This window comes from Barbus barbus, assembly GCF_936440315.1.
Source record: "Barbus barbus genome assembly, chromosome: 29".
NCBI classification, from domain to species: Eukaryota; Metazoa; Chordata; class Actinopteri; order Cypriniformes; family Cyprinidae; genus Barbus; species Barbus barbus.
The window spans coordinates 7,508,072-7,535,006 of NC_136757.1; the positions used below are offsets into that span (position 1 = coordinate 7,508,072).

General features: G+C 36.2%; 2 protein-coding genes across 2 annotated transcripts; both read left to right on the plus strand.

Annotated features, from left to right (window-relative positions):
* Positions 1-305: 305 nt before the first annotated feature.
* Positions 306-7,060, plus strand: LOC306848984 (CCN family member 1-like; the record flags this gene model as incomplete). Its single annotated transcript, XM_079383785.1, has 5 exons — positions 306-386; positions 1,621-1,834; positions 3,418-3,753; positions 5,487-5,686; positions 6,755-7,060. 5 exons carry the CDS (start codon positions 306-308, stop codon positions 7,058-7,060), a joined length of 1,137 nt encoding a protein of 378 aa, XP_079239911.1.
* A 3,253-nt stretch (positions 7,061-10,313) lies between these two features.
* On the plus strand, positions 10,314-15,912 carry LOC306849341 (LIM domain transcription factor LMO4-like). Its single transcript, XM_079384291.1, has 5 exons — positions 10,314-10,627; positions 11,563-11,785; positions 13,178-13,274; positions 14,004-14,153; positions 14,272-15,912. Exons 2-5 carry the CDS (start codon positions 11,571-11,573, stop codon positions 14,278-14,280), a joined length of 471 nt encoding a protein of 156 aa, XP_079240417.1. The 5' UTR covers positions 10,314-10,627; positions 11,563-11,570; the 3' UTR covers positions 14,281-15,912.
* Positions 15,913-26,935: the final 11,023 nt, after the last annotated feature.

A 26,935-nucleotide genomic window follows, 5' to 3' on the forward strand; every position in this document is an offset into this window, starting at 1 on the left:
GCTCCGATTCATGTTGATGTCAGAGACGAGCTCTCTCTCTCTCTCTCTCTCTCTCTCTCTCTCTCTCTCTATAAGGTGATCTGCCTCTTTGGAAATGCTCTGACAAGGCATCTGCATTTGAGTCTTGCTATAGCTTTTGTTTAGTAACTAGTCTGACTGATGCACTTTGTAACTGGACTAGCTTTGGAACATTTACCCTCTGAGATCTTTTGAGTCATTTAGAATAAAAGTGGATAAACTTGCTTTTGCACTGGGGATTTTTACTTGTTTTTTACATTGGGATTCATTTTTTGAAAACCTTGGAAATGTGTTCTGGAAGGAATCAGAGGACACTGGCTGCTATTTGCACCATCTTGATGTTTGTTGTATGTTCAGCTGAAGGAGAGGTGAGTAGATTTGAGCCAGTGTGTTGCACACATGTAACTTAGACATTGCAGAAGACACCACTTCATGTTTGAAGGCTGTGTAGGATAAAATTTTTCTCCTTCCTTACAAACATTCTATTGTTGTTGAACTCTGATGCTTATTTCTCTTTATTGAGCATAAAACATTTTGAAATATTGGAACCAGATGTTTGTTTGATTTCAGCTCAATTCATCTGATTTATTCTATTCTCATAACTGTTAATGAAGCAAACTGATATTGTTTTCTTGACATACGAAGATAAAAAATAAAATAAAAAACTTTTTAAAAATGTGTTTAATGTGGTAACAGCTAAATGTTGTGTGATTCAATTTATTTTAATTTATAAAAAAATATATATTTAAGATCAAAATATACAGTACTGTTCAAAACGTTTGTGTCAGAAAGGCAAGAAATTAATCATTTTATTCAGCAAAAATGCATTAAATTGATCAAAAGTGACAGTAAAGACATTTATAATGTTACAAAATATTTATATTTTAATTAAATGCTTTTTTCTTTCTTTTGAGCGTTCTATGTATCAGAGAATATTGAAAAAAAATGATCACAGTTTAAACTAAAATATTAAGCAGCATAACTATTTTGATAAATGTTTCTGGAGCAGTAAATCAGCATATTAGAATGATTTCTGAAGAATCGTGCGACACTGAAGTAATGATGCTGAAAATTCAGCCAAACATCACAGAAATAAATTAAATTTTTAAATATATTAAAATAGACACCAGTTATTTTAATTTATTAAAATCTTTTTTTATAACATTACTGTTTCCACTGTATTTTTAAGCACTTAAATGCAGCCTTGGTGAGTATAAGAGGCTATTTAAAAAACATTTATTAAAAAAATATGTGTGAAATCAATTTATTTTTAATTCAATTTTATAAACATGACCTTTTGACCACAGGTTGCATCAACTATTTGTTTAAAGAGATCACATCAGATAGAAATAGCTCCTAATGGTAACAACGGCACAGTTTATCTTACAGTGTTTATTTATGATTCAATTCTACAGTCAAATTTCAAACACAGACACCTAAGTGAGTGTATTATATAAACACAGCCGAACCCACTCATACAAACTTACAAAAACATTGGCCTGACAACTCCTACACTGTCATTTCAGTGAAAGCCTTTCATTTCTGTCTTCTGGCTTTATGTAATGAAGCTGTGTGCTCATCTCTCATCTGCTGTTCCTGCAGGCGTCCAGAGGCTGTTCCCGTCCCTGCTCCTGCCCCCCTTCTCCACCCTCCTGTCCGCACGGAGTAAGCTGGGTGCTGGATGAGTGCGGCTGCTGTAAGGTGTGCGCCCAACAGTTCAACCAGGACTGCGGCCCCGACCGACCCTGTGACCACATCAAGGGCCTGCGCTGCCATCTAGGGGCCGGAGGGGACCCTCCACGTGGTCTATGCAGAGGTAAGAAAAAACACACCGCTGAGACAGATCTGCTCTAACAATAATGAGTGTTAATGGGAGAACTTTTCTGTTCTCTAGGATTATATATATATATATGTATATATACATACATACATATGCATTTGCTTGATGGGGTTGAGGTCCGGACTTTGAGGGGGCCAGTCCATCACTTTCAATATTTCAGCAGATTCCTTCCGTCGCAGGTAGTTCTGGCAATACTCTGTTTTATGGGTATTGTAATGGCCAATTCAACAAAAACAAATGAAACTTCTTAAATATGCCAAGTGTTTTGATCATTTTGGCCACCACTGTATATACTTGGTCTATACTTATACTTGTATATACTTGGTCTCTTAATTTACTTAATTATCCTTTATTTAGAAAGGATAAACTATAGGGCAACTTCTGCTCTATAATAGATGAATAAGAAATTATGTAATATGTGTTAAAATGCATGAATTTCCACTGCAAACTGACCTAAGATGAAAAAATTGCTGTAGGTGTTTGTTTTAAAAGTGTGACAAATAAATAAATAGATAGATAGATAGATAGATAGATAGATAGATAGATAGATAGATAGATAGATAGATAGATAGATAGATAGATAGATAGATAGATAGATAGATAGATAGATAGATAGATAGATCGATAGATAGATCGATAGATCGATAGATAGATAGATAGATAGTCATGTCAAAAATTGTGGAGAAAAATGTTTCTAAAAATATTTATAAATATATAATCTGTAGTTGTATTGGCAAAGAAAACAAAATTAGTTGAAAATTACAACTTTTATGAAGTTAACTTTTTTTGTGAAGAATTTAAAATATGAAATTGTTTTTTTCATTTATATAAACTTAGTCCATTATCTGTCAAAATTATATAAAATTATATGAAATTATATAAAAATGTTATATTATATTATTCAATTACCATAATCAAATAAACTTTATAAATGTATAATATATTTATAAAATATGTTATAATCAGGGAATTTGACCTGTTTGATTGTAAAATCTGTAATGAATGAATGAGTAAATTAATTAATAAATGAATAAATAAACAAATGAACAGACAAACAAAAGTAATGAATCACTTATGTCATTACATTAATGCCAAACATTGTAGAGAAAAACTTTTCTAAAAATATAAATATATAATCTGTATATGGTTGCCAAACAGTAATTTATTTATTTATTTGTTTGTTTTATATAAGATAAAATGAATTTATTTTTATTTGTATGAATATAAAGGTAATATTTAGTCCAAGGACTTTTCAAGTTTTACTCCAAAATTTGATGTGTCCTTGTTACATGTATTTGTATTTACTATAGTAATAAGAGTAAATAATGCTATAGGTATAATAACTAATACTAAAACAAACCCTAATCCTAACCTTAAATAGTAATATTACTTATTCGTGTTCTTACTCTGTAACAAGGACACATTCAAATAAAGTGTGACTCAAAAGTGATTTGATTATTTGTTAGAATTGTTATTTGTTAAATAGTCATTTTAGTGCTACATCTCTGGCTCTTGACGGAATGACTGAAGACAGTCGTGATGTTTGTTGTGTGTCTCAGCTGAGGCTCAGGGCCGTCCGTGTGAGTTTGCTGGTCGTGTGTATCAGCACGGAGAGGATTTCCAGCCCAGCTGTCAGCACCAGTGCAGCTGTATGGATGGTGTGGTGGGCTGCATGCCGCTGTGTCCACACAACATCCCTCTGCCCCGCAAACACTGCACCAGCCCGCGCCTGGAGACGCCGCCGGGACGCTGCTGTGAGGAGTGGCTGTGTGACGATGATAACAGCATCAGGGAAGACCCACCTGACCCCCGTCCCCATCACACCCCATCCAACCACATCAGCAAACTCATACAGAGCCCTAACAGCGTCCTGTCCCGGAGGGGCTCCTCTCAAGGTATTCTTATTATATATTTTATATATTATATATTGTGACAGTATTATTTTAGTATCTATTATTGTTGTTATTAATATTTTAAATTTGTTTCTATTTTGTAGATTTTCTATTTTAATTTTAATTTAGTTTAGTTAAAGTTTTAGTAACTTAGTTATATATATATATATATATATATATATATACATATACAGGTACATCTCAAAAAAATTTAATATCGTGAAAAAGTTTTCTTGTAAATTTTTTTTACAAAAATGTAAAAAAAAATATTTTAACTTATTTCAAAAAGTGAAACTTGTGAAAAAGTGTAAGTCACAGAGGGTCATTACTGAAAGGTGTGGCTGTTTACAGAGTGCTGTATCAAAGCATATTAAATGCAAAGTTGACTGGAAGGAAGAATTTGGGCAGGAAAAGGTGCACAAGCAACAGGGATGACCGCAAGCTTGAGAATACTGTCAAGCAAAGCTGATTCAAACACTTGTGAGAGCTTCACAAGGAGTGGACTGAAGCTGGAGTCAGTGCATCAAGAGTCACCACGCTCAGACGTCTTCAGGAAAAGGGCTACCAAGCCACTTCTGAACCAGAGACAACGTCAGAAGCGTCTTACCTGGGCTGTGGAGAAAAAGAACTGGACTGTTGCTCAGTGGTCCAAAGTCCTCTTTTCTGATGAAAGTAAATTTTGCATTTCATTTGGAAATCAAGGTCCCAGAGTCTGGAGGAAGACTGGAGAGGCACAGAATCTATGTTGCTTGAAGTCCAGTGTGAAGTTTCCACAGTCAGTGATGATCTGGGCTGCCATGTCATCTGCTGGTGTTGGTCCACTGTGTTTTGTGTCAACGCAGCCATCTACCAGGAAATTTTAGGGCACTTCATGCTTCCTTCTGCTGACAAGCTTTATGGAGATGCTGATTTAATTTTCCAGCAGGACTTGGCACCTGCCCACACTGCCAAAAGTACCAAAAGCTGGTTCAATGACCATGGTGTTACTGAGCTTGATTGGCCAGAAAACTCGCCTGACCTGAACCCCATAGAGAATCTGATTGCCTCCATTCATGCAAAAGGAGGCCCAACCAAGTATTGAGTGCATAGAAATGAAAATACTTTTCAGAAGCCTGACATTTCTGTTTAAAATATCCTTTTTTTATTGATCTTATTTAATAACTATTTTTTTATTCATTTTTATTTCAGTTTTAGTTTTAGTTATTTTATTACATCAAGTTAAACGAGATTAAAGAAATGCTGATAAATAAAAAAGTTTACCTTTTCTAAAATATTTTATTTTAATTTATTACAGTTAACATTTATTTTATTTCAAATAACAAAAGAGTACCATCATGGTCTGTTGAGATTGAGTAAATATTTGAGTTTAATATTGAGTATATATCCCAAGGAATAAATTCAAACAACATACATAATAATAAAAATATATATATTATATATTATAAATAATATAAAATCATTTATCAAATAAATACTTCACCTAAATGAAACGTTTTTAATATGGGTTTTATATATGGGTTCTGTATTGTTGCAATTTTATGGAAGATGTTTAAAGGCTGTTAAGCTATAATCCGTTATTATATTAACTAGTTATTATTTTGTTTAATATCATTTTAAATGAGACGTGGTGTTGGGTTCTTTTGACTTAGACCAGTATGTAACTGCCTAACAACCACCCAGAACACCCTAGTAACCATCATGGTGAAATGTGTTCTTCATGGCTTCTCTTTCTGCAGAGTGGGCGTCCCTGCCAGTGTCTCGGGTTCCCTTCCCATCATCTGAATGTTTCCCACAGACCACAGACTGGTCCGGATGTTCTGCTTTCTGCGGGTTTGGCATCTCGAGTCGTGTGACCAATACTAATGCCCAGTGCAAGCTTGTTAGAGAGACTCGCCTTTGCCAGATCAGAGAGTGTGACATTACTCCAGCTATGAAGGTGAGATGCTAGTGAAATGAGTGGGTTCACTATATTTCAATATAGTCAACTTTAGACATTCTACTAACTATAAGCAACTTTGCAACTACATGCCATCTAAACAGTGTTGGGGGTAATGCATTACAAATAATGTGTTACGTAATCAGATTGCTTTTTTCAAGTAACTAGAAAATTAATGCATTACTTTTAAAGGGCACCTATTATGCAAAATACTCTTTTACATGGTGTTTGGACATAAATGTGTGTTGGCAGTGTGTGAACACAACAACCCTACAATGATAAAAATCCACTCACATTTTTTAATCCCTATTAAAACAAATCAGTCTCATTAGGCAAGCCGATTTGATTCTCTAAGCGATGTGACATCACATTGTTTAGGCCCCGCCCACGGCAGCTGACTGACAGCCCTGCATTACTGTAGTTTCCGCCCTCAGTGATTATACGCTGTCCTCCATTTTCTTACTTTTTTTCAAATAAGTAATGCAAGTTACTTCGTTTTCTCATTTATTCACTGACAGCTCTCCTGTCCGTGTTGAAAGAAACTGAGAGTGATGAGCCTGAGGCTTATTAATGCATAGCCTGTGGCTAATTAATACACTTTAGTTGTGAAAGGGTCCTTACAGTTGCCAAAAATATGACTTTTGGGTTGTTTGTTACTAAAAAAAACAAAAAGTAACGCAAAGGTAATGTACTGTAATGTACTTTCCATAAAAAGTATCTTAGTAACACAATTAGTTACATTTTTATGGTGTATTGCAATATTTTAATGCATATTAAGCACACGGTGTACTAATACTCTAATAACTGATAGTTGATATGTAGTTGCAGAGTTACTTATAGCTAGTGGAACGTCTAAGTAGTACTATTAAAATAAAATGTTAGCACTGAGTATACATTCATATAAAAATGCCCATACAAGCTCATTCATATGCTAGTGTGCAAAAATTAAAAAGCTGAAACGACAAACTTTTAGAATTTATGTGTATATTACTTTCCATAAAAAGTAACTAAGTAAGACAATTAGTTGTATTTAATTAATGATTTCTTGTTGCTTTTTATGTCATGTAGAAAGGAAAGCCGTGCAGGGAAACGGTGAGGTCTCGGGAACCGGAGCAGATCACATTTGCCGGCTGCTCTACGGCTCGCCGCTACCGGCCTCGTACCTGTGGCTCGTGTGTGGATGGCAGGTGCTGTCAACCGTCCTCATCCCGCACGGTGCGTCTGCGCTTCCGCTGCCCGGAAGGCAAGAACATCACACGTAGCATCATGTGGATCCAGCGCTGCCGCTGCAGCAAGAGCTTCTGCAGGGTTCAGAGAGAGCGATCCTCACCCACCGTCAGCCTTCACAATGACATACACACCTTCTCTCACTGAACACACTCTCACACACAAAGCGCCATCACTCCATAATGGATAAAACTCGCTTTTCACTCTCAAAGGAAGTTCCAAAGGAGTTTCCTGTACTATAGAATAGTAAACTGTACTAGATTGTATATAGTTTTTGCACTTTATGTGTTCCCCGTTTGCTTTGACCTACAGGCCCTGATTCTCATGAAAACATGTCCAGGTCACATTTCTTGAGGATTTGTCAGAAGGCATTGTTAACTGTTTTAAGCCCATCTTTCTGCTTTTATTTATTCTGTTATTTTTAAATCTGAAGTGTTTCTTGTATCTTGAAGGATAAGTGATTTATTTGGCATCAGATGAATGACTTCCTGTCACTCGATGGGTAAGAGAATGTACTTTTTGCTTGTATATTAAAGGGATAGTTCACCTAAAAATGAAAACTGAAAACGAAGATCTGAAAACGAAGATTTTATCTCAAACAGTTGCAGTCTGTCAATGGCAGTATATGGGACCCACGGCTTTGAGAGACAAAAAAACATATACAGACAAAACCAAATTAAACCCTGCGGCTCGTGACGATACATTGAGGTCTTAAGACACGAAACAATCGGTCTGTGCAAGAAACTGAACAGTATTTATACCATTTTTTACCTCTGATCCACAGCAATTTCCAACTGTCCTGAGTGCATTCATAATTTGGTTTTGTCTGTGTATGTTTTTTTTTTTACTCTCAAAGCTGTGGGTCCCATTGACTGCCATTATATGACTGATAGACTGCAACTGTTTGAGATAAAAATCTTTGTTTGTGTTCTACTTAAGAAACAAAGTCACCTACATCTTGGATGCCCTTGGGGTAAGCAGATTAACATCAGATTTTCATTTTTGGGTGAACTATCCCTTTAAGGTATACAGATGTCTTTCGCAGCTTCCATGAGTTTCCATGGAGACTTGTGTTGTCTTTTGTACAGTGTACAGGCTTCACTATAGGTGGAGTGATTCTTTGAGACTGCTTCATTTTTCGGGGCATGCTTTAAATTCTAGACGCTCTCTTGTATAGGAGTGAATGACTATTTGTATAGTTAAGATATTGAATATAAATTTACTGATGAATTTGTTACAAAAAATAAAACATTTTCAAATGCTTGTTTGTGTTTTTTAACTGACTAATTCTTTCTTTTTTTCTCAAGAAAAACTTCTAAGGGGGCCGCAGGATGACTTATATTATGTTAAATTGAATTAACTTAATTAAAATGTAAAAACAAAACATAAAATTACTTTTTTTTTTTTAATTGCACTGCTGATAAACAGTTGTTTTATTAAAGAATAGGCCTATACTAAGTGAAGTTTGATGACAAACTTTGATGTTAATGTTAAACCTCAACCACAGTAAGTCTGAAAATGCATGCTTAATTAGAAGTCAGTATGTACTGTAATGAGGCAGCCACATCAATCATGTAAAATACTTGAAACGTCAGTAGCCTATCACTGCTCTTAAAAATTTAAAGTTGCCTTCAAGGATATGGGCAGTGATTTTTTTAAGTATATGTTATAAAATTAAAGTTAAAGTAGGCTCATAGAAATGCTTGCCATTGCCAGGGACAAGCTAACGTCATCACTGATGTAAAATGTGCCAGTTTCTGATATGTTTGCTCTATAAGGGCCTCACAGATCCCCAAAGACTGTTCAACTTGTTTGCCAAGTCGGAGTAATTGTTCTAGTTCAATTGTGTGCAGGCTGCCTTTAAATTTAAGACGTGTCCCTTGACAACAACAATCACCCAACAAAGAGAAAAGACTCCATAGTAGTACAATAGTACAAAAAATCAATGGAGCTTTGGGTTTAAACCCAAGTGTCATGTGACACAGTAATGGATTCATACATTAGCAGACCATTTCCATGAATAGGTAACAAAATAGCGGTTGAATCTTTTAAAAATTGAGAGAAAAGAGGGGCTTAACTTTCAGAAAGTGTTGTTTGTTAAATAAAGCTGCACGAAAATCTGAAAATAAATATCACACGAAAAACTCAAACTTCAAAAACTTGGGAATGGCAGAGCTGCTGAATAAACCAGGCTAAATAAAATGATGTTGAAGAACTGCAAATAGCCTACAAAAAACTAAAGCTGGGACAAATTAAAGCTAAATAGAAATGTTTAAAATAATTAAGAAACTTACTAAAACTTAAATTAAAATAAAAACTGAAATAAAAAATAAAAACTTAATAAAAATATGAATTAATACTTTATAAATGTTAAATGTATTACATATTATAAATATAATAGTATATACAGTAAATAATGCTTTTAAAAACACTGTCTGGGTACACAGTTAAATATTACATTTTTGGTCACTGAAATAACACAGGAGAATCTGTGGTGCATAATTTCTCTTCAGTCCAGTGGGAAGCTCCAAAGAGGAAGGCCAGGATGATCCAGGTCTGCTGCAGGCTAACAGCGAGATGTGAGGTTCAACACGGATCTGACAGAGGAACTGGAAGTATGTCGGAAACCAGAACAGAAGGCCACAGGGTTAAAGGCTAGCACACATACATCTAACTTTCACAGCAAAAAATAAAACCTGCATCTTCAAGTTAGCTACAATGAGCATATTGATACTTAAACAGGAAAAACATATTCAATATCATATCAAATCTGGATAAATGAAGTCTTGGTGGAGCAGTAGAGAGAAAAAATAGGAAAAATGCTCAAATTAGGTTTTTCAATAAAAAATTCAAATGCGTCTGTGCAGTCCTCCTCGCTTCGTCTGCTTTTTATTATTCTACAACACTGACCTCTAGTGCTACCAATTAGAACTTTAGGTGATTAGAACGTTACAATGTAGCGAGTCGCGAAAGTGTTACTAAACACTCTCTTGTTGAGATTATGACTTCAGATTATGTGGCTCTATCCGTTTGTGATGTCTGATTTTTGAATCGTCCTTTTGAATCTTATCAGTGAATCGAGCTGATAATGAATGATGGGGGTCAGATATTTTAATCATTTTCATTTTAATATAATTATATTATATTATACTATATTATATATTACTTTAGTTGCATGTGAGTAGCAGAATAAATATGCGCACAACGTTTTAATTACAGTGAATTTTCAGAAGGGTTACTTTATAAATACCCATGTCATCTGTTTTGTTTGAGAATAAAGATTGATTTTCCGGTTTATATTTTTATAAAGAAATTTAATATGCAATATGTCTAATTTGCGTGATTTAATATTCGTGACGGATAAATATTTATTAGGCTTCTATTGATTATGTTATAAGCCACGCCCCGAAAGGATCAAACCTATCACGCCTCTGATAATAAAACGCTTCTGTCAGTCAGTGCGCTTCAGTCGATGCTCGTCTGCTTAGCCAAACATCTCACGGAATAAAGTCCACACTCTCGGGAGCGCTGCACAATGCAACGGAGCCAGTAACTATTCACTGTCCAGCAAAGCGACGTTAATTAAATCGTGTTGCAGGTTATTGTACAACGTGGGCGTGAAGAGGCGGACAGTCATAAGAGCGCGAGTCTGAAGGTGGATAACTTCAACTTTATACAGTGTAAGAACTCACTGGAGTATCGAAGCTCTTCAAGGTCAGTCGCATTCTGTACAGTCACATATGAGAATTTTTGGTGTATTTGCACTATAAATGGACTAAATTTCAATGTATGAGCTGAGAATTTAAAGTTTAGAACGCACTGTGGGTTCATCAAGACATGTTCTGTATTGTAATGCTGCTTCTGTGCAAGATGCAATAGATGTCAAATATTCTTACAGGTTGTAGTTATTTAAGAAAAACATGATGAATCATTAACTTTTTTTTTTTAGTGTCCAGTCTTCACTTTGGCACTATTACTTTATATCTTATATAAATTTGTCATCTCAATGACCAATATATTTGCATCACTGTGTAGTTTAGGATGCATTTGATGACTTGTTTATTTGGTTGCACAGCCAACAAATATTCATTTATCCGAGGTACTGACAAGTTTATGAACTTATATTTAGGAAAAAAAAAACAACAACATTGTATGTTTGTATGATTTGTATGTGATCCTGGAGCACAAAACCAGAGATTTAATTGAGATTTATACTGAATAAATAAGCTTTCCATTGATGTATGGTTTGTTAGGATGTGACTTTACTGATATTTGGCTGAGATACAACTATTTGAAAATCTGGAATCTGAGGGTGCAAAAAAATCAAAATACTGAGTAAATCGCCTTTAAAGTTGTCCAAATGAAGTTCTTAGAAATGTATATTACTAATCAAAAATTAAATTTTGATATTTATGGTAGGAATTTTACAAAATATCTTCCATGAATGATCTTTCCTTAATATCCTAATGATTTTTGGCATAAAAGAAAAATCGATTATTTTGACCCATACAATATATTGTTGGCTATTGCTATACCCATGTGACTTACGATTTACGGTTTTGTGGTCCATGGTCACATATAGTTTGTTAATAATCATACATGGTTAGATTAAGTTCATACAGCTGGTTTTCTCATTTGCCTCCTTGCAGCTGTAGCTATGGTGAACAGCCAGGTTACAGGCGGCGCATGTGCATCCAGGTCGTGCGCAGGCTGTGGGGGTCGTATCGCTGACCGTTTCCTGCTCTTCTCCATGGAGCGCTACTGGCACACGCGCTGCCTCAAGTGCTCGTGCTGTCAGGCTCAGCTGGGAGAGATCGGGACCACCTGCTACAGCAAAGGAGGCATGATCCTCTGCAGAACAGACTACATCAGGTCAGACGCAAGCTCCAACACCAAAGAACCCGAGACATTTAGATTCGTTGTGAGAAGTGTTACAGTAGATCTATTTGATCAACTGATATTAGATGACAAAATTAATCGAGCATGATAAGTAGCTTGTTTTAAAACAGTATTTCTGTATGACCCCTCTTAGCTCAGAGGTCATGACCTTCTCAACCACATCTAGCAATTTATCATATTAACATAATCTGTTGAACTCATTGTAGTAAATCACTAAAATGGGAAAAATGTAAAAAAAAAGTAGTCTAAACCCTGTTACTCTCATTTTTCCCCCTTTACAAATAATAATAATTCCTAAAATGGTGTCACCCAGGGAGTAACATCATTTGGACCTTTTCTAAAGTATTGTATTGAGCATAACCCTTCCACCCTGTTACCCAAGTTTTTGTGAACAAACATGTTTTGTTTTTGTTTTTTTTGTGATTTATAGGTTTATCAGCATTTCGTCCCAGACTAGCTGTTCCTACTGAGTTATGGCTTGATTCAACCTAAATTTTCAACCCTGTTACATTTTACTATTTTTTTTTAATTGGATAAGTCTGTTTGATGCATTTTAATGTTTATATAGCTAAAAACACACAAAAATCTTATTTTAGTAACAGGGTTGAAAATATAAAAAAAACATAATAATCAGAGCATACAAACATTGTTGTATATTTCATTTGACCTCTTAATTTTTACTGCACTAATATAACTTATATGCACTTAATTTCACTAATCAAGTGCTGTTTGGTGTCATTTACATATTTTAAGAAATCGAAATTGCTCAGTGAACCACAAATTATTCAGGTAGTCTACAAAATGTAGGCGCAAATTACAAATGGAAAAACTCATCTTACTCACTTAAAATACCATGCATGACGTGAGTTAGATTTAACATCTAATAATAAGTGTTGAAAAGGCTTTTAACTCATATAGCCATGTTTTTTCACCTCCACATTTAGGAGTGACCACACCCGAAATCTTAATTATTATAACAAAGACGCAAGTCGATAATGAGACTGTTTGAGGCAAGCGTCTCCACATTCATTTGCAATTCAAATAGACTAGCCAAAGTTGTCTGAAGCTGTAGTTGTCATGCTATGCTGACAAGCATTTTGTTCTTGTGTTGATTTGCATTGGACTCATTTGCATCCACCGAGTGCTGATGATCTCTGTAGATGCATTCTTACATGCTCCCACAGAGAACATCAGAGACGCTGCATGCTGTCTTAGATGCATCACACGGCATCATTTAATGTTAAGCCTGTTGTGTCAACTCTGTGGGAGATAACACTGCTGAAGTCATAGCTGTTCTCCTGCAATAAAGCAAAACCAGGTTCTACGTGTTTCTTCTTCTTCATTCGTGTTTTCTGTGCTTTCCAGGTTGTTTGGGCACACGGGGGCTTGCAGTGCATGTGGTCAGTCCATTCCAGCTAGTGAAATGGTCATGCGGGCACAGGGCAATGTCTACCACCTCAAGGTTGGTTATGTGAAGCACAGTTATGATAGCATTGTAAAAGTTCACCCAAAAATAAAAAATACTCACCGTCATGTCTTTCCAAACCTGTATTAAAAAAGCAGTTTGCTTGCATTTGTGTCTTTTCAAACCTGTATGACTGACTTTCTTCTTGAAACACAAAATTATGTTTTGAAGAATGTTTTTGTCCATACAATAAAAATCAATCCGAAATGACATTGGACACCTTTGAGTTTCATTTGTATGGACAAAGAGAGAAATTTTTCAAAACATCATCTTTATAATCGACAGAAGAAAGAAAGTCATACAGGTTTGGAGGACATGAGGCAGATTTTAAATATTTGAACTTGAGTGCTATATTTAATGGGTTTCTAAATAGCAGATGTTCATTAGAGCTGAATTAAACATGTGAATCTTTATTTATTTATTTGTCATATTACAGTATGGTAGATTTATTTCTCTGGGCCAAGCCTAGATATCTTACAGCTTCTCATAATAATGTTCTCCTAATGCTAACCTCGTTCAATCTCATTCTTTTACAATGAAACTGACCTTGGTGGCACGAGAATTAACTCATTAAAAAATAATTTTAAGCACTGAGATGAGGCAATTAGTTCAGGCTAACCCTGACTAGCAGCTCTGCATACTTTAATAAAACACATGGCTAATAATTCAGCACTTACAACACACTGCAGGGTCAAATTTACTCGATTCCTCTCTTTTCTGTTCTAGTGCTTCTCCTGTGCAACGTGCAGAAACCAGTTGGTCCCCGGTGACCGATTCCACTATGTAAACGGCACCATATTTTGTGAACACGACCGGCCAGGAGCTACGCTCCTTAATACTCACCTGCAGAGCAACCCAGTGCTACCGGACCAGAAAGTGAGTTTTACTCTTTAAGGTCATATTACAATACGAGTTTGGTCTTTGTCTGCAGTCCATAACTAAAGTGTTTTCAAAGAGCATAAACATGCAGTTTAACCAATCTTATGTCTTGTAGGTTTGCTGAAGGACTCCCCGTCTTCTTCGTCCCTTCCTATTCTCCTCTCTCTGTTCACCCTCCAGTGTCTTCTCATCACAGCTCTTCAGTGACGTCCTCCAGACACTCCTCCTTTGATGCACTTATGTTTTTACAGACTTAAATGAAAAAGTATCTTTGAGTGGGAGAACGAGTTTGGGCTGAGAGCGATGGAAGCATTTCTTTATATCTGACTTCATATCAAACTGTGGTGGATTCTGCAGTATCTCTCATTGTGGCTTTCTCGCCCCCCCGAAAACAGAAGTGACTTCTATTTTCTCACAGGATATCCTGCCTCTCTCACATCTAACATCAGAGAGAAGAAGGCTTCGGCTGAAAGCAATGTTTGCTTTTTTGAGTCGAGATGAAACTGCCTTCACAACCCATTTTTGACATATATCCGATTTAAACAGGATATTTAATCATGAACAAATGCATCAAGAATTGTTTGGAACTTGAAAAGTGGCCATTACATAAGACAGACTGGTGATATCAGCCTAAAAGGGTGAAAGTTATTACATTTTGTTGAATTTTTCTGACGACTTTTTTTAGTTCGAAAAAATCATGCACACTAAAGGTGTGGTCACAACCAATTTCAGCAGTTTTGCTGTAAAAATATCTGTTGTCAATACAGTAGCAGTGTATTAAGCACAGCTCACACTTGAATCACTTTCAAACCATTTCCAATTGTGATGAATTTGCGTGACCAATTCGAACATGAGCGAAGTCTGTGTAGAAACAATTTCAACATCGTGCAAAATTTTAACATATTGACCCTTCACAAAGAGCTTGTTTCACAGGCGATCTGACCAATCATAACGCAGAATCTGCCATCTTGTCTGACAAACATATTAGACAGGGTTGCGTTTCCCAAAAGCATCGTAAGCTTAAGTACATCGTAGACCCATTGAAACCGATTAACTTCAGTCGACTCAAATTTGAAAAATGGTGTGTATTGACATCTTTCCGCAGTTGAAATAAAATACTTTCTGATGTTCATTCATGTTTATTTCATACTTTAAATATGAAAAGATGATCGGTTCACGTGCCGCTTGAACTGAGGCAATACCGTGATCTCTCGCAACACATTAAAGAGACACAAAACGGTATTTATTGTTTTAATTTCTTTAAAAAAAAATTAAATTGCAAAGCTGAGACCTTGTTTCATACTAGAAGTAACCTGCTCTGTCTTGTCTGTCAGTGCGATGTCCGTTTTCTCTTTGTCTCTTAAGTGAGTTGGACATAGCAACAGTAACGATCACAGTAACCAAAGGTGGGCGGGTTTTTGTGAAGGGTCAAATGCCAAACAACTGGATTTTGCCCAGAAACTTGCACCAAGAAGTAAATGTGACGCACTTTAACATCAGAAAAGTGCATTTAGAAAGTAAATGGGGTCAGTTTTGATTTCATGTTGACTAATGTCAAAAACAGAATATCTTCGTACATCTTTTGGACATCATTTGGGGTGTAGAATTGTAAATATGTTTTATACCAGTACTCTCTGTAACGGTTGAATTATCTGCTCAACATGTTATGTCTATTTAAGGTGCAATTATCCAATAAATGGGAAATACAACAAAACCCAGCCGCCAAGAATGAATTTGTTGTCCCTTTTTACCATCCAGATTTCACTGTTCATTGTTTATTACTGTTTTTCTGCTAGTTATTAGCTTTGCTCTCAGCGGTGCAAACCTAATTACCCAAAGGGTTAGTATGAATAGGGCTTGAGCTCGGACCATTACAGAAGCAATTAAATGTGAGCGTGGAGTGTGTAAGTTCATTGTGAGTGCCGAATCTGTGCTGCTATTGCACTGGGGAGGCTGAACTCTGCTCTGATCCCGTGTTTGAATTTAATAAGGACTAATCTGCCGCCTAGTTAATTAAGAGGCAGTCGCTCCTTTCCGTTCGCTGCCTCAAAACAATCACACACGTTAAATGTTTACCATGTCTCAATTAAAGTACACAGCACAAGTTTTTCACCCCCTCTCCCTTCCCACAACCTCCTGCCCTTGAGTAAGCCACCTCTAAACTAGTGGGAAATTGCTCTTCTTTTAAATTTAGAGACTAGTAATTGACACATATATATATATATATATATATATATATTTCTCCAAGGATTTTTTTTTCAGTAGTAATTCTACAGGTTGTTGCAATTAAATGACAAAACGTTGATAACCAATAAATTACTAACCAAAGTTTTGTAGTTATCTTATTATTATTTTGTATGTATATTTGTTTTAAGAGAAAACCTTCTTGTTTTATATGCATTCATTTAATTTCTCATGCACAGCAGCAAAAAGCGCCATGAAATTCACAAGGACTTGTAGGAAAGATGTGGCCATACATTCTTTAAATTAGCTCCAAAATGGCACCTTAATGCACTTAGTTATAAAAAAGCATCCCTGATGTCAGTGTAGGTGCTGATACTGCATCAATTATTTATTTCACATTCGATTGAAAAGCATCAGGCAAATTCATTAACGTATGCAAATGATCACAATTGCAATTATCTTCATATCTTGATAAGTAAGGAAATCAAAACCTCGGCACAATTTGAAACCCACCGTGCCTCAACTTACACTGCATTCAAACCAATCAAGCTTCATCTGCATATTCCTAATTAACCACGCATATTCACATGCCAATTATAGGGTCTGAGGAAGAAAAAAAAGCCTCTTAGTCAACAGGCATTATCCTCTATCAGAAAAAATTTGCAGGTGTATGAATTGCTATGCTGCTTCTGTCATGGAAAAAGTGTTTATACTCACTAATTAATCATATTAACACATGCAAATGAGTGTAATTGCCTGAGTTTCCATGCCTCACGCTGTGAAAAAGTGGGAAAGAGAAGAGTGTGGATATTTTTACCAGCTAACAACTAAGAAGATTTAGAAACACTGTTTTCCTCTCACAATTTCTGTAATATCACACGGCCGCTGTCTTCCATTTCAAAACATTCACTTGTAATTGTATATTACCTAAAATGTGTAATGTGATTACGTAATGGGATTTCGGCTGCAGCCATAGTATAGAGAGAACACCATCTTGCTAAACACCATGACTCAACTTGTTAGCTTGTTTAGCCATTGTGCTACGCTAACATCTTGGTACCATGCTAACTGCAAGCTGCGTTCCAATTCACGTAAGGGATATCAAGTCGTGGCCTAATGGTTAGAGAGTCGGACCCGTAATCCAAAGGTTGCGGGTTTGAGTCTCAGGCCGGCAGGGATTGTAGGTGGGGGGAGTGAATGTCCAGCGCTCTCTCCACCCTCAATACCCCGACTGAGGTGCCCTTGAGCAAGGCACCGAACCCCCAACTGCTCCCCGGGCGCCGCAGCATAAATGGCTGCCCACTGCTCCGGGTGTGCGTTCACTGCTGTGTGTGTGTTCACTGCTGTGTGTGTGCACTTTGGATGGGTTAAATGCAGAGCACGAATTCCGAGTATGGGTCACCATACTTGGCCGTATGTCACTTCACTTCACTTTCAATTGAAGTTCACTTCAGTTGACAGAATTTATTCATTTGGATCATCAAACAGATGAAACTTGAGACAAACCTATTAGAGAAGTTTAAGTATGATGACAAAACTTTTGTAAATTAATAATACATGATCTGTTATATGTTTGAGCAATATATATGTGTATAATACATCCTATTCATACAATAGTATTAATTCACTACAAATTGTCTCATTTGAAAGTGCTTTTGAAAATGTCTTTTGTGATGTCTGATGTATTTTTGCTTATTTATCAATAATTGTGGTAGTTTCAATGTATTCACATCTCTCACACACTTTATACCGGCAAACATGTGCAAAACACATGTTTAATTCAACTCATTTTCCCCTCCTTTCTTTTATTCCGATTTATTTCTTATATTAAATACTGGAGTGATGTGCAATGAGTGGTTAAATTTCCCTATAGGCTACAATTCCTTTGAAGTAAGTGTTCCCTTATTCCCTTTTTCTTTTCTTTTGGCTTTGTTGCCACTTTTATTGTTTGTGAAAGTTAAGGCTAAACAGGACATTAGCTGTGTCAGATTGTACACGCTAACCACTAACACACATTGCCAACAAATCTTATAGCATTCAATTTTTGACCCCTTCAGATTTAGATTTGCTTTGAAGATTTAGTACTATTATAATAAGTTATAGGACAAGCATAAGAATAACATACAAACTACATGGAAAGTACTTAATAGTATAATTAAAAAGAATACTGGAAAAGTAAATTGCCCAAATTATTTTGTTAATGATGATAAACTAAGTATAAATCAAATTAATGACATTGTCAATTAATTTAATGAGTATTTTGTAAATATTGGGAGCAATTTAGCAAAAGTGATCGTGGAGCAGAGAACTGGGGATGGGATAGATGAAATGAATATTTCCAGTAATGATTATTCAATGTTTATAAGGGGAGTTGACGAAAAGGAAATACTTGACATTGTTAACAACTGTAAGAATAAATATTCCACTGATTGGAATGATATTGACATGTCGTTAATAAAAAAATATTATAGAATATATAGTAAAACCATTTACACACATTTGTAATCAGTCCTTTTTAACAGGAATATTCCCAAGTAAAATGAAAACAGCTAAAGTTATTCCTATTTTTAAATATGGAGATCGGCATTTTTCCAACTATAGACGAATTTCTCTTCTTTCCCAGTTCGCGAAATTTTTTTAGAAAATATTTGTGCATAGACTTGATCATTTTATAGACAAACACAAATTATTGAGTGATCATCAGTATGGTTTTAGAACAAACAGGTCGACCTCAATGGCTGTGATGGAACTAGTAGAAGAGATCTCTTCTTCACTGGATAATAATGAATATACTGTGGGGGTGTTTCTAGGTTTAAAAAAAGCTTTTGATATGGATTATTAATTATGGATTATTAATGATGAAACTGGAGAAATATGGTATAAGAGGAAAAGCTTTTGCTTGGATAAAAAGTTGCCTCGATGACAGACATCAATTTGTACAAAGAAATAATGTTAAATCAGATTTATTGAAAGTTACTTGTGGTGTGCTGCAAGGTTCGGTGCTAGGCCCTAAGTTGTTTGTACTGTACATAAATGATATTTGTAAAGTGTCTAAAGTATTAAAAATGGTTTTGTTTTCTGATGATACAAATTTATATTGTTCGGGGAAATATTTGGAACAGCTTCTGAATACAGTGGATCGATTGATTGATTGATAATATATAGGGGACGAGAAAGGATGCAGAAATAGGAATTGATGTGAAAATTCGCATCCACTGCATAAATAAGTGCTGCGGGGATGACCCTGTTCCCTTGACTAAAACCCATTAGGATTTTTCCACTGGGTTTTGGATTTTTCGAAGAAAATAAGATCTGTGACCAACAACAGTTTAAAATTCTTAATCATGTTAATCAAGAACACAACTTATAAGAGTTCTGAGGCCTATAAATACCAATCAGAGGTAAAAATCTAAAGTTATTAGCATGAATGCTAACTGCTTAGCTCTGCATTTTCTCTTTTTTTAAGCAGTAGATAAGCAGGAAGTTATGCGGGCTAAACACACACCACATGAGCCTCATAGCACGATGTTCAGCTACAGCCTTGCCAAACCTCAGTGCATTTTCTTTTTTGGTCTTTCTGACACTTTTATTGATATTGATAGCATAGACAGGACAGAAAATGAGGCAGAAATGCAAAATGACATAAGATGCACTCAAACTAATATTTAGTTAATTTAGTTCATAAATATTTATTTCTGCCCCTAATTTTTACATGTTGTTAGAGTCTCACAAGCTTTCTCGCTCTTCCTGCGCACACACGTTGGAACATGCATGCTAACTGCTAGTATTTTGTTTTTGGCATGTCTATTGCTATTTATAGTCAAAACCAGGGAACAGGAATGGAAGTGAGCTGAACTCAAATGCGCACCGCAGCTCTCTGAACGCTAGGCCAGAGAGTTGCAGAGCTGCAGATATCAGAGCAGTCAATAGACTTGTGGTTTCGGTCTCCATCTCGCCGAGTCTCAACGTTTTGACAAAATAACACTCACATCAGGCTCTATGCTTTGTGATCCTACACGTAATATCAACTCATTAGACTTTCATATCACAGGAGGGTGCGGTCGGTTGTTGCGAGCTCCCTCAGGTCTCCATCAGATCGCTTTCTAGAACATGTCTCCTCAGTGTTAGCTAGTAATGAACCACTTGTGCAGTGAATCATTAAGGCCTCTGCGACAGAGAGACAGACTTGACAACTGTGAACTTCCCAGAGCAGAGAATGTCAGAGAAGGAGAGAGGCAGGGTGAAAAAAAGCAGGCTCCTCGCCCAATCAGAGCGCTTTGAATAATTAAGGCGATCGGCTTAATTAGCTCAATTACGTTAATTTGACCACGGAACATGGCCATATGGTGAAAGGAAACAAAAGAGGGGGGAACTAATTAAAAGTAAAATAATGAGGATTTTAATTAAGCTTTTCCCCAGACGTCAGTGAGAGGGGATCTGGTGCAGGAGAGAGTAATTAAAGTAGTGTAGCGCTGGCAACATTTCTCTCTCTCTCTCTCTCTTTCTCTACTTCTCTTTCTCTCCCTCACTTTTTCACTCACTCTCTCAGAACTGTGAGGGCTCAATCGGTCTAATTAAATCTGTAAATAAATTAGTTACATGGAAGCCTGCTTGAGGTGACACCCCACCCCCAACACAAACACTCACCCACACGCCTCTCCTATCTTTATCTCCATAGCATGACTTGCGGCTGGGGCGGTGGTCTACCTCAGATTCGTTTCTGACTAAATATTGCTCAGCAAAGTTGTGGAAGCTTTGAGCGTTGTGTATTTTACGTGAAGAGCTCCACTACCGTTGTTCTCACCTCTTTAGTTTCCATCAAAATACCATTAACTACAGTTAACCGTGGAAACTTGCTGTTAATGAGCACTGTTGTCAAAAAACTAAATTGAAATGGCTTTTTGAAAGTGATACCATACTCATTTACTATGGTTTTACAGCATTACCTGTGGTAATTTAGAGTAAAGAATATGGTACATTTTCTTAGGATGTCATTACACAAGCAAAATATACGCAAAATATGCATTTTTCCTTTTCCTCATAACTATGTCAGCTTTCTTTTCTCAAGCATATTTGTATTTCCTGCCCCTAATTTACAATCCAGGTTCACTGAGAAAAACGTGCCTGGTAACATTTCTGAAAAATTATATTTTGCGAAACTTTCAAAGCTAATTGTCCAGTGAGTGGCTGCAAAAGCATGTTCAGTTTTATCTGAAACAGATTAACGTGAATGTGGCAGTGTTTTATTACATTTGTTGATGTATGTATCATAGTAGTTCGTAACTGAAATGTCCAGTTATTGGAATTAAAAGGTTACTGATAGTATTAACAAAAGCAATGTGAGATAAAAACACATTAGCTTGAAGCAACCATGTAGTTTTAGCTTGCTTCTGTAAGTCTTTAAACACTTTTATCCTAACTTGTGTTTCACAGGATTCGTACATTGTAAATGCAATGCTGTACCAGGTGCGCTATCGAGCAATTTTACCACATCAGAAAAACCATATATGGAGTAAATGTGAAGTCACATGAGTGAAATCTATGTGGTGAAATCTTTCACCCTTAAGCAAAATTTCATAGAGATTCCTGTTGAAATGACCGGATTTACTTTAAGTTTACTGCTCCTGTATTGTTGTTTGGGTGATTTTTACATGTGAAATCCAAGCATTTCAATAGAAATCCACAAGATCAGAATTTCTGCTTAATTGTGAAAAATTTCCCCACAAATATTTTGCAACAGGTTCATGCTGATTATGTAGACTGGTTTGAAAACAACTTGTGTGAGCTGTGCTTCATACATCACTATGCTATTGACCTTTGCGGCCTGCAAAATTTCACTAATGTGACCATACCTTAAGCCTTGAACCCATGACACACAAATATCCAATGACTGTCGTTCATCAGCTTTTATATCTGAGCTCGTATGAACCAGGGCCACTGGCTTCCACAGGCACATCATCAGAAACAACACTAAGCCCTTAATATTACCCATGCTGCTCTGCTCATCGGTTTCTGTTCCTGTTAAAAGAGTCCACCCGCAGGTCCGCTCGCCATGTCGGACTGAACCGTCCCTTTAAGGGTTGATTTGCCTGTAATATCTCATTACACCAGACCTTGATCATGTCCTCTTTTCTTCTGCGTGCCCCCAGCCCCCAATCTTTTTTACTCACATCGATGGCACATTTTTAATTAGAAAATGCATTCAGACTGACAACAAAGTGATTTGCATATTAAATTAACAGCTACTTACATTCCATGGTGCCTGGCAGAGGAGCCAGTTACAAAGGGAGTGCGAATGCGAAAAATTTGTGTACCCAGACTGCTATATAACAACTTTTCATGTTCCTTTTATTTGCATGCATCCCCAAATATGAATTTAAATCCAAAAACTGGTGTGGTATTTTCTCAGTATAGAGGGTAAAATACATATTTTCACAAATAGATGTAACTGATTCAATATTCAAAATTGAACGTAAATTGAAGAAAACTGAAATTTTAGCCCTTGGTCACATCCCTGATTTTATGTGAATGAAATCTGCAATGGAAACGTCCCTCTCTTCATCTATCTTCACAAATTTTCCCAAGTTACAAAAACTTATCAAGCCCAGTATTTTTATATCGCCCATATTTTTCTCCCACTTCCCTCCTGATTCCAGATAGGACAGTTTACAGTGATAGTGGCAGTGTTGTGTCGGTCTGAGGACCCAGGAGAGCCCTGTTCTCGTCTCGTTCCCCTCAGGGAAGCCAGATGCTGCTATTTGCCCCAGAGACTGCAATGTAACAGAGGACCCTGACTAAATAAAAAAACATTAACAGCGACTACACGGCAAACAAAGATTGGCTGCTTCAAAGTGCTCCCCAGTATCACAGTCTTGATTAGGATGTTGTTGATGCAGATTCTAGACTGTCAGGAGAGCTTGACACAGAGCGGCATCCCCTCTCCCCCCTCCCCTGTGAGGGAAGTAAACAAGAAAAATAATTAGACATGCTGGCATTAATAAACAATTATATATGGTATATTAAAGCAGTAAGTCATTTAAGGGTGCTTTACAGTGATTTTACCACAAGTAAGGGGTGTGCTTGGGAACAAACTTGAACCATGGTAAAATCACTGTATTACATGATGTTGAGTTGCTTTTATAAATTCCTAGCTGGCCACTGATAAAAGATGAATTGATATGCTCAATTAATACCATGTTTTATATTATATTATATTATGGTTTTCAATTATTTAAAATGATCATTTAAATATATTATTAATATTATAGATATTTAATAGTATTTTACACAAATATATGTGTATATGTGTGTATAAATTACTATTAAATATCTATAATATAATATTAATATAATATTATTAAGAATTAATTATTAGTGCATGCGCAAATTACTATTAAATATCTGTAATATTATTATAATATTAATAAGAATTAATTATTAGTGACACACACACACTTTCATTCTCTCTCTTCATGTTATTACAATAAAAAATTGTAATAATAAGAATGTAACAATTTTATATATATATATATATATATATATATATATATATATATGTATTTTATTATTATTTATTTTAATGTATCTTTAATGTAGAGTACAGAGGTCTTCCATTTGTTTTTTTCTGGCTTAATTTCAATTCATTACAACTTTATCACCCTAACAATTAGAGTTTGAAGCTGTATTGATTTATGTGCTATTTAACGTATTCACTTTAATGAAATTTAATCAGATTCTGTGATTCTGTTTTATTAAAGAAGACATATCTAAAGTCATTCTTTGTCTTGTTCATGACAGATCCAGTCGTTCAGGTGTTAGTGAGGTCATCGTGTGTCTAGGGCATGTGAAAGTGGATACTTTGATTGTAAAGGACTCTAATTTCTGTCCTCTTGCATGCATTGCACTTTTACGCTTTCATTCTCTCTCTCTCTTTCTATCTATATCCCCCCACAGCCCAGGTGGGCTGACTGTTCATTAGCACCCTGTGAACAGGAACAGATGCAGATAGAAACACCTTCACACAAACACATGCAGACTGACATCAGTAGCAAAGCACACAATTAAAGTTTCAAGACACTGAATATCCCCAGGATTTAGATCACAATTAGAAGACATTTCTTTCAGTGTCTTTTTATCCTTTCTCTCACTCTTTGTCTGAGCTCTCAGAGTTCTTTGATTAATCCAGGCGTAGTTCATAAGAAAAGTCAACCCATGTATGATATTCCTTCATACATGAAACACATAAGGAGATATTATGGCGGATGTTTATGCTGCTCTTTTCCAAACAATGAACGTGAACACAAACGTTCATATGAATTTTGTGCTATAATACTATTTTTTTGCAGTTGACATTTTGTATACAAGTCTAATACAAGTTCTGAAGCCACAAGAATGGCAATTTCACTTCATAAACTCATTATTTAGTCATTATTATTAAGTATCTTGCCATTTCATGTGAATAATGATTTTCAGTCTGTTCTTCACCACACAGGTGAAGTATAGGTAGGCTATAGGTATACATTTATTTAAAATTGACAATTTTACTTCTTGCAATTTAGTGCTTCAAATGCATTTAGAAAAATGGAAGAAAAATAAGGCAGTGTGAACATTCTTCAAAATATCTTCTGTTTTCGAAGGAAGGACGGAAGGAAGAAAGAAAGAAAGAAAGAAAGAAAGAAAGAAAGAAAGAAAGAAAGAAAGAAAGAAAAAGAAAGAAAGGGGAAAATTAAGAGAAGAAGATAAAACAAAGAAAAGAAAAGAAAAGAAAATAAAAGAAAAGAAAAGAAAAGGTTTGGAAGGACAGGTTGAGCAAATGATGACAGCATCTCCATTTCTGGGTGAACTGTCCCTTTAAGAGCATTAGTGCTTTTGTATTGCTCACTTTGGTAAGTTTTGTTAGATGCTCTACTGTCAATGTGAATCAATATCTGGTAGTTAAATGTCAGTTGGTTTGGCATTTGAGAGAGTGATATCTTTCACAAAAAGGTGAAAAGAGGAGCGATGCCTTCCTGTGGCCTCTGAACTCTCAGTCACGGCTCTTGCTGAGGTGTTCACAGGTGTGTCTGACACAGACGGGGTGTATCTGAAGCAGACAGGAGTAAAAAGCCAAAAGGCAAGGGGTCCTGCTGCCCATGAACCGAGAGACTGCGAGAAAGCGGACAGACTAAGATGAGATAAGCCTGAGCTACAGCCTTAAACTCGCAACGGCCAACCTGGAAATGGCAGGGCTGGAGTGAGTCCTGAGAACTGTGTGTGTGTGTGTGTGTGTGTGTGAAATGTGTGTATGTAAATGCCAATACAGCTCCTCTGAGGGAGCCCCACCTCACTGAACCACAGCGCATCTCTCTCGTTATCATCCTTCACACACCTGCTCACACAGACAATAGGGGCAGTGTGTTTGTGTATGTGTGTGTGTGTGTGTGTGTGTGTGTGTGTGTGTTTATAGAAGAAACAAGAAGTGATCACGCAAGGTCAGGAGAATCTAAATCCTAAGTGCGTTGGGCTCACCTGCTCTTCATCTTTCTAAACAGTCAAACTGTGGTTTGTTTATTCATTCAGTGTGTGTGTGTGCAATTGATAAACAGTCACTTCAGTATCTCTGTTCTTGATCTTTCTGGTTTTCAGCTTTCGGTATGCATCTGACCTCAGCGATTATGCTTGTGAACATGCGCGTGTTTGTGCAGCCTGTGTTGATTATTTCACTAAAGTGCTGTTGAAGACCTGAAACATACTCACTGCAGTCTGTGAGGGCCATTAAAGGAGAAATAATAGATAAAAAAAAAAAACAGATGTGAGTAAAAATTATATTTTCAATGCTTTGCTTTCTCTCACACGTTTTGTGAAATGAAAATTTTGCAAAGGAACACAATATTTTTGAGTTCTTTTTAAGGAAATGCAAATTTCTCAGTGAAACACAAAACTCTTGAGAGTGAGCGGTATAAGTTTCTCAGTGGAACGAGGGAAATGTAAAGATTTTGCAAGAGAACGCAACATTTCTTGGTGGAAAGCAAAAATTTTAAGAAAGCATTAAACTCAAAAAAAAAAAAAATGTTCCTCCCATCTCATAGTTTTCAATCAGTTTTTTTATCAGCTGTTTGGACTCTCATTTTGACGGCACCCATTCACTGCACTGACGTAATGTTAAATTTCTCTGAATCTGTTCCCATTAAGAAACAAACTCATTTACATTTTGGATGGCCTGAGTGTGAGGAAATGTTTGGATGAACTATTCCTTTAATCATATTAAAGTGTGTCCACTAAAGGGTTTTTTAGCCAGATGAAAACATCAAGCTGTGAGAGCGCTTCTGCAGTGCAGTGCTTTCAGTTGAGATGCTCAGGTTGCAATGATATGGAATATCTTCTGAAATGGCAGACGCATCACAAATAAAATGTTTCACCAAGCATTATTTTTCATAACAATATTGTGGTAGTCGGGAATTCCAATTGTTAAAGACGTGAATATCCATCCAGAGACAAGCAATATGAACTTATCCATTGTTTTCAGTCAAAGTACAAGCAGGGTGACGGCTGGTGAAGTATTAGTCCCGCCCCTCTTCCACTGTGATTGGACGGCTGGGTAAAAAGTGACAATGATC

Bases quoted from the DNA above. Each gene is read 5' to 3' on its own strand.
- LOC306849341 (XM_079384291.1), top strand. From the start codon at position 11,571: ATGGTGAACAGCCAGGTTACAGGCGGCGCATGTGCATCCAGGTCGTGC. The intron at 11,786-13,177 runs GTCAGACGCAAG...TGTGCTTTCCAG, and splicing joins TGCAGAACAGACTACATCAG to GTTGTTTGGGCACACGGGGG. The intron at 13,275-14,003 runs GTTGGTTATGTG...TTTCTGTTCTAG, and splicing joins GCAATGTCTACCACCTCAAG to TGCTTCTCCTGTGCAACGTG.